General features: G+C 37.0%; 1 protein-coding gene across 1 annotated transcript; it reads right to left on the bottom strand.

The window, feature by feature from the left end:
• Positions 1 to 2,764: 2,764 nt before the first annotated feature.
• HELRODRAFT_71032 (hypothetical protein) lies at positions 2,765 to 6,424 on the bottom strand (the record flags this gene model as incomplete). Its single annotated transcript, XM_009032959.1, has 9 exons — positions 2,765 to 2,935; positions 3,152 to 3,309; positions 3,374 to 3,488; positions 3,682 to 3,782; positions 4,140 to 4,283; positions 5,685 to 5,838; positions 5,923 to 6,039; positions 6,111 to 6,218; positions 6,320 to 6,424. Coding segments are annotated over 9 exons (1,173 nt in total), but the record flags the coding sequence as incomplete, so codon positions are not given.
• Positions 6,425 to 16,235: the final 9,811 nt, after the last annotated feature.

Genomic DNA, 16,235 nt, shown 5'->3' with positions numbered 1-16,235 from the left:
ACACACACACACACTCACACACACACACATACGCAGACACACATACACACACACACACGCAGACACACACACATTCCCACATCATCATTTTCCATTTTACCCATACTAAAATCAGTCCCCAATAACGTTAAGTAAATGAAAATGTTTGAAGAAAAATTGGCAAAGAACGATTATATATAAAATAAAATGCTTATGTAAAAAAACTTACAACAATATACATGGAATACATACATTTATGCAACTAATTTGTATATAAAAAAAATATTTATTTCTTGTTAATCACAGAATTTTGTCGTCTGTAACAGTCTGCAGAAATGTCGTCTAAATGAAGAATTATAAAAAATATCAAAAAAGTTGAAACGAAATATTTAAAAATATTTTTATACTCAGTTTGATATTTTTTTAGTTAGAATTACTACTCAAGTTAATAGTTTTTCTGACGAAGGTGTTAAATTTTCTGGTGGGTAGTTGGTTGAAGAGCTGCCACGTCAAACTAATTTTTGGTTTCTTGTTCTGGAAATTTTATTTTATGAAGGGTTCTGTATTTTGAACTAATTTGTAATTGGTCAAATTTATTGAATATAGTGCAAAAAATACTATAAAGATTAAATTAGATGGGTACACTGAGTAGGCACGTAAAGTAAATGAAGTATATTTTACGGTCAAACAAGCGAAGAGGGTTTATAAATTTAATTATTCTATGTGTATGTACTGACAACTGAAGAAAACAATTTTAACTTAGATGTGCAACCAGAAGTTATAGAAAATGCAATCGATCGAATTGAAGGATGAAAGAAAGTAAGCAGACTGATGAAATATGGCAAACAGACGTACAGAATTAATCTTGACAAGTGATTTCAGAGGAGGCCTCTTAGCAATGTATATTTCTCCAGTAACCAGGGAAACCATCTCCTCATCGGTCATCTTCCTCCAGATCGTGTCCACAACTGGCTGGTTGGAGCAGAGACTGAAGTGCTTCTCGTACAGACTCAATGATGTCTTATCGTCTTGGGGCCAAGATAACTGGTCTACTATCTTAATGGTTTTAATTCATATTTTTAAGTTAATTTTAATATTACTAATAAAAATTTTGAAAAATATAAAGCGTGACTTGTTCAAAAATCGTAATTGAACATTTCATTTCATCACAAAACATATTTAAAACAAGATACCTGAGTTATAACATTAGAGACGAGACAATTGTACGAGATGGGTATCGTTAAAAAATTTGGGGCCCGGTATTCTCGTACGAGTTCTTCATCAAATCGAATATTTATTTCGAGATTTTCGGAGCTAGATGGGTTTTGGCTGTTCACGAAACTTTTTGCGTCCTAGAATTTTAAAAATTCTACTCGTTAAAATTTTCATAATTCATTGGTAAATTTTTTGAAATACACTTCCAATAATGATCAAAAACAATTTTCGAACCAGATTTTCATATCTCTTCATTAGAAATCGGCTGCTAGTTTTTCTGTAAAACCTGTTCCCGCCAAGAATTTTTTCATCTTTGTCGAGGAAGAGATACATTCCAGACGTGAAGACCGCCTTGTCGGCATCCAAGCTCTTCAGAGCCGACTCCTCGATGAGCCCATAACAAACATGATCCTGCAGGTCACTGCATTTTGACTGAGCCAACACCTGAAAAGTTAAAAAGTTGAACTCAAATCAGATTTGAGGTCTCTAATTAGTTTTCTATTATAGTTGTGATATTTGACCCAAATTTCATAAATATACACGCTCACTAGAAATTAACTACATTGTATGAAGTCAAACAACCTGTTTGATGACACTGGCAACAGTTGAGTCGTTGTCAACTTTCAGCACGTAACATTGGTCCTTGTGATTCACGAAACAAACGCGTTCAACAAATGACAGCATGGAGCCTTGATTCTGCATTATCAAAATATCGACGCTTGGGTAAATACTGATGTGTCGCTATTGAAAGATAAATTTCGGTATCATGTTGTACAAGTTAAAAGGAACGCACCCCCTCATCAGTTCTGGATAATCCAGGAGAAACGGACATAGGCAAGAATGTTGTTTTGTTGTTCATCTTTCCCGCCAATTTCCTCCTCTGAACCAGAGATGGCTGCTGATGCGAATGAACATTTCCCGCCAAACTACTCGTTGAAACTGTCGACGAGATAGGAGTTAGAGTTTGTTGTGGATTGGCTGACGGTGCGTTCGAAGCCGAGTTCGCCTGCATCGCCGCCGATGAAAATTGTTGCGGATAGTTGTTGTATTCTAAAGAAGAAAATATGAAAACTGTGGAGTTATCAAGGAGGACGTTGTTCACTGGGCTTCTCAAAGGCAGGTGTCTGTAACCTAAAAAATTATTTTCAATGGATTCTGTAAATAGCTTCCTTTTAACAAATAACGTTCCATTTGATCTAAATAAAATCATTTTTACAAATGACGATATCCTGTAGAAATTGAGTTGAATGGTTGAGCAAAAGAACCGACCCGTCTTCAGACATTTTAGGTAGACGATCCTTTGCCCTGTGACGGCGCCCGTCGAGGTGTCCTGCACTTGAAAGCGTATGAATGCCATGTCCAAACACGTCACCTTGGTCGGTTTTGTTCATTTTTATTTCCAGAAAATTGAAATTTTTTTGTCATGTTTTTGATCAAATTATTAAATCTGTTTACCGAGTTTATTTTATTAAAGTTGAAATAACTCAAGAAACGGCGAGTACAAAAATGAATTCGCAAAATGAAAAAAAAATTATTAAATTAATCATTAAAATGACGCAATCATTTAAATTCACGAAGTTACCTGAAAAACAAAAGTTTCATTCCAGACAGCGTTGAAGCCAGTGGTCTGAATGACCTTACTCTTAATTTTGGCACAGTCATTTTCAACGCCGATCAGTTGAATCTCAACCTGGGGGCTGCCGTTTTGGTTGTTCTGGCAGAGGTACTGACCGGATATCAGCTGTTTGTTGCCAGTTTAGTTGTTTGCGATGACCAGCTTAATTATATTTCGTGTCAATCATTATGACAAATTTATCAGTTTTTTGACATAAATGAAAAGAGTTCAGCCGAATTTTGAGGAGTATATAAATGTTTAAATAAAATAATGACTTTCTACCTTCCAGAATAAATCTTAAAGGTCGATCGAACAAAATTTTTAAAAGTTCGGCAAACGCACCAGAATGGACAAAGTGTAGAAGGAAGTAGGGGTAGATGTGGGGTTTTCCAGTGGTGTAAAAATAGAACTTTTTTGAGGTCGCATGTGTTTCGGTTTCAATACGTAACCCAAATTTCCGTTCTGTTCAAATAATGCTGCGTTCACCTGCAACCAAATATCTGAAACAAAGTTGGAAACATTTCAAAGAAGAAGAAACAAATGATACCGTATCCACATTAAAACTACCTTCAGTTTGAAAGTTTAAGGCAGCCATTTGAATGCCTGAAGACCAGAATGGGATGGGGTTGAAGTTGGAGGAGTCTATCCTTCGAGCAGCTGGGTAGGTGCGGATGACTTTCTTCATGGTGTGAGTGAACACCGGGCCAGTTAAGGAAACCCATCATTCAACAGCAATCATCTCATAATGTTATAACTTGAAATAAATAAAATAAATCACCAATTATTTCTTATGAAATTTAAATAATAAAGCATACTCCAGATTTATGAAATCACCAAGATTTGTCAATAAAGTAAATCAAACGCATATGTACTGCTATAAAATCGAAAGGATATGCGACGAATGAGTCGTTGTGCTTGCGACACAATTGTTTCGCTTTGTTCTCCCCGAGAGATGCAACTTGGTAACATTCAGCTGGTTCCGATTTGTTGCTGCAACTGTTGCTGGTGCTGTTGTTGTTGCTGCTTCTCATGTATAGCAAGGGGTTGATCGATGGCGACGCGTTGAAGTCCACGTTTTCATCTTATTGGAAATTTTTTGAAAATGTTTATGAATGGTATTGGGCTTTTGAAAAATTTATGTAATTACTTTATGAGTATAAAATTAGCTCACTTGATGAAATTAGGTTTGTATTGATGAACAAACTTTTTCTTGATGTTTGTTTGTTCGCTGGCTTAGATGGTGGAAGGGATTTTGGTGTAAATCCTAAAAATTATCATAATTCGATAATCACTTTTATCAAGTTTTCCTTTTTTTTATGAAAAATGTCACCTTTGAATTTCACGGTCTGCAGATAAACGACTAAATCAGAAAATTCCTTCGCTATGTCCATTTTTTTCTTTTTTTTAGATTTTAAGATTTGATCACTTTCGCTGTCGTAAATGGAAGTTTCCGATTTCAATTTCATTTTCGATTCTGCGCTCAAACTGCATAACACGTTCAACCAACTTATCATGACGATTTATTGTTCATATTTTCAGCAAACATTTAAAAATTTGAAAAAACTAACGAAATTTCGTCACTAGGGTTTCGTTTCGTTATGACCTCGGGTATGGTTCTGTTGCCTCCGCTGCAGTAGGCCACAGTAAATCGTCTGTCTTTGTTTCGACTTTGCTTCCAACCGCTGTTACTTCTTTCCCTCAATCCAAAGAGAAGTCTTTTCATGGAGCCACCTGGCTGATTGCTGCTGTACCTTGTCTTGCCCTTTTCTGTTTTGTCGTGTGTGGTTTGGCTGTCGTTGTTGTTGTTGCCGTCGTCGTTGTTGTTGGCGCTCTTGTTGGTGTCATAGTAGACGTCGATGATGTCGAAATCGTTTTCTTTGGCTCTCTGGGCGTTTGTCGAAGGGCTTGGATTGTCTTTTTCGCACATCTATTATTCATTTTTATTAATTTTTTAAATTTTGGTCGGTGTTAACTAAAATTATGATATAATTAGCACCTTCTCAATGTTGGTCTTGGAAGATGTGGGAGAGCCGCTGTCCTCTTTGTCAATCTTACTCGAAAGAAACTCGCTACTACATGCCATTTCTTTGTGGAAAACATGTCCAACAATGCTCTCGGTGAATACGCCGTATTCGATTTTGCGTTACCGAAAACAATAATTTGTTCCGGATAAAGTATGGTACCGGACAACCCGCTGTTTCCTCATATGTTTTGACTCAAAAAGGATGCCTTAGTTTGTCCGTTGGGTTGGTTTCGAGTCTGTCTTGAACGACATGCTCTTGTCGATAGTGCCTCCTGCGTTTGGTTCGTTTCGGTACTGTCGGTCGGTGCGAATTTTTTTTGGAATCAGCTGAACACTAAACATTAATTATTTTAATTTATTTCGCTATTTTGTCAAACATATCAATTATTTCTCTAGAAAATAAAATTTTTTATTATTGAAAAACAAAAATATTTACAATGATTGAAGTAAAAAGTTTGAAAGATATTACTAAATAAATGATGAATCGTCCGTTGTGGATGCTGTTGATGCCTGGCTTGGGATCCTCGCCTTCCCTGGTATCATCAAATTCACGCTTTTTTCTTTTAAAAATTTCAATTTTTCAAATTTAAAAAAGTTTCGCTTTATAAAGAACAAAGATTAAAAAAACGCGTAATTTTTTCCACCTTCGGCTTGAAAATCTTCATCATCGTCGTCATCCTCTTCATCACAATGTATCTGGAAGTCCACAGGATTGTGATTGGTTGTCTGGTGGGTTGAATCTTATTTTAACTGACTCTATTATTTTGACACTGAACTAAATTATTTCAATTAAAATTCTCAAAGTTACCAACGAGACAGAAGCAACGTACGTAAGAGGATATTAATTCACACTAACTTGATTGTTTGTTAAGAAATTGACTAGTTCAAGTTTCTTGCTCTTTATGAGAATTCGATATTTGAGTTGGTTGGGTGATGGCAGGAGGGGTTCACCATTTGTAAATGCGCTTGGCAGTACCTCTCTTACTAACTTTTCACCCAACACTTCCTGGTTAATTCAATTAAGTCACAAAAAAACTTAATTTTTTGATAAATTAAGAGAAAATAATGTACGCAATAAAATTAATCTCACAATAAAAATCTGGGCCATTTTTTGTTGCTGGGTTATTGAGCAGCGATTTTCGACAGAGAGTATGACGGGATAGGGCGATGTTATGAAGGCATGTTTGTTTATCGTTTCAACCACCGCCTATAAGTAAAAATTGTTTTATTTTTTTTAATTTTTTGCAAATGTTTAGCCTCTCAAAAAACAAAACTAACTTTGAAGGAAATTTTTGTTGTAAGAGTGTGTCCGTGGTAGATGACCGGATTGCCATCGTCCCCGTCCCAACAGTCCAGTTCAACACACCTGCACCCCTGTATCAGGATCTGTGACAAAATGCTTCTTTTAAAATTTTATTATTCAATTATAATTATGGTTATAATTATTTTATTATAATTAAAATAATTAATTAATTAAATAGCGAAACCTGCGAATATAGGTGAACGGCTGATTCTCCCTTCAGCTGATGCCCGGTAAGGTAGGTGTTGTGCGATGAATTAATGTAATAGTAGGACAAGGGGTAGTTCATGTCACTCTGTGTTTAATAATTATAATATAAATAGTAAGATGAGATACGGTGTAATCCGATACAAAACTATACAAAACGATACGATACGATACAGAACAGCGGGTGCATACAAATACGCGTGAAACAACGCATCACATACTTTTACCGTTACGAAATACATTTTAAATAATTACAAAAGCGTGTGAGAAAAGGAAAAAAATAAGAAGCAACAAACAACACAACCTCAGTTGGATCCAGTTTTCTAAACGCGTACTGATTCTTGTCCATTAGCATTCTACAGAAACCACGCTCAGACATTAGTTTCAGCTTGTTTAGATGCTCTGACGGTTCGTGCATCTGTATTTAGTTCGTTGTCGGTGAACACGAAGATGCGGGTGAACAATGAAGCGGGTAAACGGCAATGAACATCATGGTGTTGGTGAACATGATGAAAATACGAAGAAATATTGATTAGGAAGTTAACAATAAAAATTCTGTGGTCGAAATAAAAACGAAGATCTCAAATTTGAGTGAAACAAAATAGTTCTGCAGCTTGTGTGCCAGTGTATGTGTTCATTGTTGCCTAATGTTTTGAAGGGCATTTTGAATTTCAACAAAACTGGACAATAAAACTGATTAATTAAACGATCACAAAAATATAACTAATTACATTGAATAGACTTACCCATCGAGCAAAAACAACGCGGAAAAAAATTTGCGTAGCCACGTTACTGACCTGAATTAAACCGAGCAGCTGTTCATCGGTGACGTCATCATTCTGCATGCTGGTCATGAAGTACTGCAGGGTCGAAAGGTCAATAACCTCCGTCAGTGACGTAGATGGGCACTGCCTCTTCATTATCCCCTCCAGTCTCGTCAGCATCTCACTTCGCGTGTTTGACGATGGTGGGCTTGTCTTCGCTGTGTTCCTCGTCAAGAATGTTGATGCTGCGCGTTTGATGTAATGTTTATTCTATCATAAAGTTTAGTTACAACGAGTGGAAACATGAAAAGTGATATTTGTTTTAGCAACAAAACCTGTAACGCACGCACCCTCATTTGATATGTAGGTATTTTTGATGTCGTTTTCATCCAGTGTTGAATCCGTTATGCTGAACCTTCGGAATATTAGGCAGAGATCAAGTCTCAGCAAGGTGTTAAGTAGTTTGAAAACCAGGAAGAACTCTTCCACATTGATTTTTTTATCAAAAATATTATTTCTATTTCGATCTTTTTTATTTTCTTGTATTTTTTTATCGTTAAGTTTGTCGGTATTTATTTTATTTTTTTCTTTGAAGGCAAAATTATGCGTGATGGTGTACTCCGAGAATGGGACGTTGTAGGATAGCGTGGGAGGGCCTCTCAATGTTTCCCACATTCCAGTACCAGATCCTTGATTCTGCTTTTGTTTGTTATCTGCCGACGTGTATTTAGATTTTAATTTAATTTTTTTGAAAATTCTTTTGTGCAAGTCCTCATGTTGTAGGTGTGAGTCTTCCGATTTTTCATTTTCAGGGTATTTTAAAATATTTTTTGAAGTGTTTTGCATGTTGTCGTCTGTCACTGGCTTGTTAACCAAAGTTGTTGATACAGGCGTTTTCGAGTTCATTACTTCATCTTCATTATTTAAACTTTGGTGCACTTTTGAATTGTTTGTTAGTTTAATTTTTTTAAAGTTGAACAATGATAGGCAACTGGTCAGCGTTTTTTTTAATGTTGACGTAGTTGGCATTGTTATCTGTCAAGTTAGGCATTCATTAGTTAATTAATCAATTAGTTTGAACAATTCTATTAAAATTTGTGAACTAGACATCGTCATATTAATTTTCATTATTCAAAACAATCGAATTTATTAACTGAAATTATAGAATTTTTTCCGCGAAGCTCCTTAGCAGCGCAAGTTTTTTGGCAGTCGTTTGAGTCCAGCGAAGAATCGGTGGTCAGTAACTTGATGAGGCCCTCACTGCAACCCAACTCCTGAGTTTATGTTAAAATTATTGTCATACGTGTGTCAAAATATTAATTTTCGTTGATACTAAATCAAAATTTATTGGAAAATTATTGTACAATTAGTAAATTTTATTGAAAACTGAAGATCAAATGTCATTTACCTAACATGAAAAATAATTCAAGAACTAACATTTAGGCTTTCTCTCAGTGTCGGTCTCCTGATGTTTCCATCCATGAAGTAACACAACTTCACGTATGTCCTGCTGCACCATATCAAGCGACCATCTTCCTTCAGACGCATGTAGCTCGTGTGTCTGTTGAGCAACTTTATTAAGCATTTGTACCAAATCTTCGCAGTTTTAGTCGGAATTCTGAATTCAATGTATTTGTTCTCCGATGTTGTCGATCCGAACGTAAAGCCCAGTCGATAGAAGCCGTAATCGTCGGCAACAGATTCAGAATTTGGAGATGTTTTGCTTTTTGTGACAGTTATGAGAGGGAATGGTTTATCAGATGGTTGAATGTGTTTTGATTGTTGAAGCGTTTGATTGTGATAAGTTGAATCGATTTCGAAAGTCACTTTTTTAACCAGGCCGATGTCTAAAAACCCAGAACATTCTTGAAAAAAATTATTATTAACGGAAGAAGATGAGAAGTTGTCGATGTAGTACGGCAGGTGCAGTCGAAAACGAGCGTGTGCCAGCAGCCGGTTTCTGTCAAGTTCGTATGCATTGCCAAAACAATAATCTTTTTGATTGCTGGAGAGCGTGGTGGTTGAGGATCGGTAGAAAGCCAGACCATTGAGGCCACTCCACGTTGCTTTGTTCCAAGATATGGTCTGCAGGTCTCTCTCCAGTCTCAAATGTAAAGATACGGTCGATAGTTGGCTGGCGTTCGAATAGTAGATGGAGCTGCCGAACGTAGGAGTCGATTGGTCAGACCTGTTTTGAAAATTTTGTTGCAAAGTAAAAACATCGTCACATGTGCACACCTTGAAAAATTGTTGCTAATTTTATTGAAATCTGAAAATAATTATATTGAAATTAATTCTGTTAAAATTGCACCTGAAGGCTGTAGTTCCTTTCAACAAAATGTCAATATCGCTAGCATCAGCTTCCGATACAGCATAGGGGCCATCGCTACAATCAGCAGCAGCAGAAGCGTAAACAGCCACATCATCGACATCGTCTTCAAAATTGTTTGTTGCGTATAATCTGTACAACGTGTGTAGAGACGCTTCTATGTCTCCGATTTTTTCATGGTCTGATCTGTGTGGCCATATTTGTAAAACTTTATGGTTTCAACATTAATTCGATAACAATAAAAATGAACTTGAAATAAATTTAAATATAATGAATAATTTAAAATTTTAAAACGAATGCAAACCCAACAAACAAATACATAGTGAAAGTATGAGTAACTTGTTGTAAATATCAGGAGACCAGTCAGCAGCAACAGCAGCAGTCGCAGGCTTGCAGGCGTTCGAGTGTCTGAGGAGATTGTCTTGGAAGTACTGAACATCGTTGAGGACGATGTGCATGAGACGCAGCTTTTCCATGTTTACCAACCCGCTCACTCCGATGTGCGTCGTAAAGTGGTCGCCGTCAGAAAAACCAGACATGAACTGCGAGAATATTTGGATTGAAAACATTTAGTATTTCAATTAAAAGATTCACTGAACAAATGTTCGTTTGCTTAGAAAACTTTAAATAATTTTTTCCCTTTAAATTTGTATTTTAAAATTTATATGTTCATATTGCATAACTAAATTTATTTGAGTTGATAATAACTAGGCATGTTTTTGTTTTGGTATTGAATGGAAATAATACAAGGACTTTAGACCAAAAGAAATAATGTCCCATCCCATTCAACCACAACAACAACGGAACATAACTGACATCAAGCGATCCAATAGAGCATGGTGGTACAGTTATAACATTCTTCTGGCAGAGGACTATGTTGTAGAGATCTTTAACAATGAGACCGAAGAATGGAACGATTCTGTGCATCTTCCTCCTCGTCTTCCTCTCCACCTCCTCCATGTACTTCGTTTCGCAGGCCAACAACGTGGAACACGTTTCCACAATCGGTGAAAAACTTTCGTTCGATAGGGACAACCAGAATGGCTTCAATTCTTCAACTCTGTCATCGATAGAAAAGGATAAATAATTGAAACTCAACATTGTTGTTTCAGCTGTTTGTTTGATTCAAATTTTTTCAAAAAATAATTTTCTCTCGAACGAAAATCATTCAAATCTTCAGTTAAACAGAAAATTAATTTGAAGTTTTCAAAAACAATTCACCTAAGCCCACAAATGATTTCATAAACGTTGTTGAAATTTCCGATGTTGAAGGAAGCTTCGAGCAGCCTTATCAGGCAGGTGAGGATGGCTTTGCGATCTTCGTGATTCGATTGGCTGATGATCTGATGGGTCACCCACTTAGTTACCTTTCATGAATTTTAATTAGGTCAGCTAATTTATTTTCAAATAGTATTATGATCACTAAATATATTACGATATATTAAAAAGTATTTTTAAAAATTGAAAAAATCAAAAAAAATTCACCTCTTGAAAATGCCCGATCAACAGTTGGACACTGGACGAATGTATCTGAGATTCAATGAGGGCATCGCAAGACTGCTTATCAATGGCGTATTGCTCAGATGCACTGTGGGGGGTGTTCAAGCTGGTCTGATGTGCCCACACCGCGGACGATGAATGGAAAGATAGGTACCTGGTGTAATGAATTGTGAGAAAAAAATGGTGTGAATGAATTTAAATTTCGATTTTTGTTCTGTAAATTTTTTGATTATGTTTGGGTAATCAATTAATTTATTATTTTTCGACATTCACAAGTGATCGATTTAAGAATCTAGAACTTATAGCTCTTACGAACAGGCATAAAAACATCATTAACTACCGAATCAAAAAACAAAATTATCAACAAGCCTGTATTTTATTTTTTTGTTCACAAACTTTTACAGACTTTTGATTAATTCAAAAACAAAAACTGAACATAAATAAATTTAAACTGAACAACTCATCCAACCTGACATAATCAATGGGAGAAACTTTCAGAAAGAGATTTGATTCCCAATCTGAAAACTTGAGAGCCAACTCCTCTGGCAGGTAGAGGTACTTCTGAAAGGAGTGTAGTGTATCCGAGAAGCCATCGTTGTTTGCCTGGTGCTGGTTCGATGATTGGTTGCCGAGTTGGGCTGTTTTCTTGAGGTCCTGCTTCTTCGCTTGGTCTTGAAAGTACGAGTTGTTGCACACTGCCAAAGTATTAATAAAATTTAATGTGAACTTTTAATGCAATTATATATATTTTTTACTCTAACAAACTAGATAATGCGCAAACTTTTTTATACTAAAATGTTAACAGTAAACGAAAATATAATCAGCCTAACTTGGAAAATCAATGAAAGTACGCTCCAATCCGTAGTGTTCGGTGCTGGCATTCTTCGAGGTTCCCGCGTAGCACCAGAGCAGGTTGGAGGCATACTTGATCCTATCAACTCCCATTTTCAATACGATTGGCTCCTCGCCTTTGAATTCCAGTGACAGCGTGTTCTTTTTGTGGTCAGCCCCGATCGTCCAATTGTGCAGGTCAAATATGGAGTGGGTCAGTTTCTCTTTGCCGCTACAGTTATCGATGAGGAGAATTTTCGTCGAGCTGATGCCCAGGATTGAATAGATCTGCCGGATGTTGTGATGTGTACAGGTGTCTTTTCAATGGCGAGATAAAATTTGTTTCGGCATTTGCATCAACTTTTCAAATTTAACAATTTTAAAAATTAAAAAACTTGTCACCCACTTTGATAAATCTGTCATAGAAGAATTTGTTTCTCAATTCTTCGACGTTGAAGAGGGAGCACCCGTAACTTGGAAGGTTTCTGCATATTTTGATGTACAACTGCATAAGATTCGTTTCTTTGTCGTAGTACGTTGAGTGCCAGAGTTTTGTTTGCTTGTCCTTCATTTCGTTTTTTTTAATTCGTTAACTATTGATATCTTCGTTATAATTCTGGCTAATTTATTTTTAAAATTAAATTATTTAAAATATGTAAGAAATGTTAAAATTCTTCACGTACTCACTTCAACCAAGTTATACATGTAATTTTTATTCCTGAACTTCGGAGGCAAGCAGACGTCGACATTTTCCTGGTTGAGAGTGCAGTAAGAACGGAAAGAATGAAACATTTGAGAAATTTTCATTTTAGATTCCGACCACATGCACCACTTCCTGAGTGAGCCAGATTTATAATTGGAGCAGGAAAATTGTCTGAACTTCTCCCTGACGTAAGCCAAACTAGCAGCAAAGCGACTGAAGCCACCACTCTCGCGACAAATAAATTGATTGGAGTTAACGGATTGGTAGAGAAGATTATTTTTAACAATACAGGACTTGCGACGGCGATTGTGGCAGTTGTTTCGTTGCTGAGTTCGACTCTGAGTCTGCTTGAAGTAATGTACTGTCTGATTAGGAGCACAAAAGTTAATGTTGTTGTTATTGTTGTTGTTGTTATCACAAGCGCTGTTGTTGTCGTTGAACTGACTCACATTTTTGAGAGCTGATGTGAGCAGAAGGCATTCACTCTCCTTATCATCACTTGTTACCAAGACGGCTGGCAGTACATCATTCTCTTGCTCCTCCATCTCCGTCAGGTGGATTTGTATTGAGGCTAAGATGGCTGCTTCTTCGGCTGTGCATAAAAGTTCTCCGCTTGTTATTTGCTGACTCAACTGGAGATCAATTTAAAATTATAAAATGATCAATTAAGTTAAGTGTAAAGGCAAAAAAATTTTTATAAACAAACGAAAAGATCTTTAAAAGTTTAGAAAAACTGAATGAAACAAAACTTAAGAAGAGATATGTTAAGAATTTGTTCGTCTACTAACTCGCTTGTATTCTTGCCGTATGTTCTCTTTGCTTTCACTTTCTTTTGATTTGCTCGTACAATCGAAACGATTCTTTAATCATATTTTATAAAAATTTGAAACAAATTTGAAATATTACATATTTTCTAAAAATATGTAAACTGGGTGAATTAGCTTGCGCGCTAGAAATAAAAGAACATTAGGTAGAAAATATGAAAGAGATAAAGTGAACGGAACTACCTTTTTCTTGAGCTCGAGGACATCGGCGATTTGGTCACTCCAATCAGCATACTCCTCTCCCAAGGTTGCTGCCATCTCTATAAACTTTGTCATTTCATTCTTCATGGCAGGGGAGCAATGGAAATCGATGCGCGATGTTTGACACCACAAGTCCAAGAACCTCATGATGCTTCTGTGATTTTGTGGTATGTTCATTTCTGGACTTTGCGGTAATTGCAGACTGAAACCTGGGCTGTAAATGTCAGCAGTTAAGAGTATGGATGTTTGACCAGTTAACTGTTTTTTCTCTCCAGAAAATAAATTTGTGGGACGAGTTGGAGTAGATGAAGTTTTACTTTGCAGCGGTAACAATAAAGTGTTCTCTGATTTATGTAGTGGTTCTAACTCTTTGTTGGATGCATCGCTGTTGCTGCTTGGCGTTAAAGACTGAAGGTTAAGGTTTCGAGATTCTGTAGTTGAAATTGAATTTTCCTGATTTGATTGCTGAGATGCATCAGCCGCAGAGCACTCGTCTGACGTTTTGCTTGATAACATTTTTGTAGAACTGAAGCTCAAGTTATCCGGATCCTGAGAACTGACTGGAGAGCCAGTCGTTGGAGAAGGCGTGGCTAGGCTGATGACGATCGTGTTGTGAGTGGAGGGAGCATCCAAACTCATCTGTTGATTTTTTTTGAGACTCTGTTTGGAACCGTGAATGTTCGGAGGATCTACACGTTTGCAGCCGAGAGAGAATGAGGCGCGTGTTGAGGCTCGCCTGCTGAATTTGTCGCTTGAAAATGTAAGAAAATCACCGGCGTTAGATGTCGGATCAATTTCAAAGTCCGGTAAATTAGTGAGTTCTTTTTGAAGAATTTTCATTTCTGCGTCTTTATTTTCTCTAGCAGTTGATGTCGTCGCGTTGCTCGGATTGTGTTTCTTCGTGATGGAAGATAAAAAATCAACGTCGAACGGATCGATGCAGCCTTGCGATCTCGACCGCTTCTTAGTTTCAGAAAATTGAAAAATTTTCCGACTTGACTTGCGAGACTTATCAATTCCTTCGCTGCTTTTGTCGACCTCGGAGTGCATTCTGTTGATCTGTGCAATTGATACGGAGTTTTCTCTGAAAGCAGTTGAGGGAGCTTGAGTAGCGTCCAACGGATGCATGAAAATATCCCCGATGGACCTCAGTGCACTGTTCAGCGATCGTCTCCTGTTGAAGCCCGTGTTTTCAAGGTGCTTGTCAATCGATGCAGAACGACGCGTCTTGGATTTTCTTCTCTTTAAACTGAAGCTCGTTTCATCAGCATTTGAGAACATATTTGAAAACAGAACAAATGAATGTCTTGGAGTGTTGTGGGGATTGGCGAAGACAGACGGTGATTCTGGTTGAAGCGAGTTTTTATTTGATTTTACTTCGAGTTTCGCGTCTTCGGTTGGTTCTGAAATTTGGACGTGCAGATTTTTGTTGGATGCGCACTTTGTTGAATTTCTTCGACGACTTGCTTGTCGTTGCAGCTTTTCAACAACTAAAGTAGCGTGGGCATTTTTATTAGCCTGCTTCTCCTCTTCTGAATCTGAGGTGATCGGGGGAAAGTTGTGACCTTCCTCCTCTAAGATGGTCCCTTGGTGTCGTTGTTTCGATGGAGCAACGGCGGTCTTCTTCTTCACCATGCTTCCAAACATCTTGTGACTAAGCAGCCGCAGGATGATGATGGGATGAACCGAACAGGGAAATGTTTTTAAAAAATAATCTCTAAATGAGCTTTGGCAGGCTCCATTCATTTGGCATTTTTCCTGTTTCACAGACGACGATGATGACGACGTTTCATTCGGGTTGAAACTTGTTGATGTGGGTTGCTGCTGCTGGCTTTCGTATGCATCTATGTTGTGATTGAATTTCATCGGAGATTTCGGACTGCATGGTTCCAACGTCACCATGATGTTGTTCGTCACGTCGAACAGCTCGTCCGATGCTTGCTCGTTCTCCATCTCCTTCACAAGTTTTTGGGTTTTTTTTTAATTTTAAAACAATTTTAATCTAAAAAAATCTTGTTTTTAAAGAGTTAATTAAATTTTAATTTTTATAACGCTCATTTATTTGAATATACATGTTTAAAATATGTGAAATGTAGTTGTGTTATCTATTTAAATATTAATTAAACAAATTTGATTGTTTGGCAGAAGAAAAGCATTTAGAAATAAATGAAGTTTAAAAAGTGTAACCCACCTTAATCATCTCAATGATGAGTCCCTCAAGCGAACCCGCATAAATATGACTCTCTGAACACTTCCAGAGGGACTGGCCGAGGGCCATCTGGAAGATGAAAGCATCTTCGGGACTTGCCTCCCTCAAAAATCCAATCATCGTCAAATCGAAATCTTGTTTGTGACAGAAAAAAAAATAAACACTTTTGTAATTCTGTTATTTTTCGGTTATTACAATCATTTTTAATTAATTTAATGACTTAGGCGTAAATGGTAAAACTAATGAAAAAAAAGTTTACGGTATAGCTATCGAACTTTCATCTTTAAAAGTGATAAGCTAGTACAAAAATGTAATAAGAGTTTTGTATTGTAAAACTCGTTGCTGTGGATTTAAAAAAAAACAATTAAACATTTTAAAAAATCAACGAACGTCTGGTATCAAAGAGATCCACCCGTCCACCAATTCGATGGAACAGTCCCAAGTACACGAGTACCCTGGCTGCATGGTACTTGACATATCGCGCGTACTTCGTACTGTGGTTGGTATAGTACCACTCGTCAGATGGCAGGAGAAA

The sequence above is a fragment of the Helobdella robusta genome (assembly GCF_000326865.2).
Source record: "Helobdella robusta unplaced genomic scaffold HELROscaffold_9, whole genome shotgun sequence".
Lineage (NCBI taxonomy): Eukaryota > Metazoa > Annelida > Clitellata > Rhynchobdellida > Glossiphoniidae > Helobdella > Helobdella robusta.
Note: the sequence above shows the minus strand (reverse complement) of the source record. Positions and strands in the feature narration are given on the sequence as shown.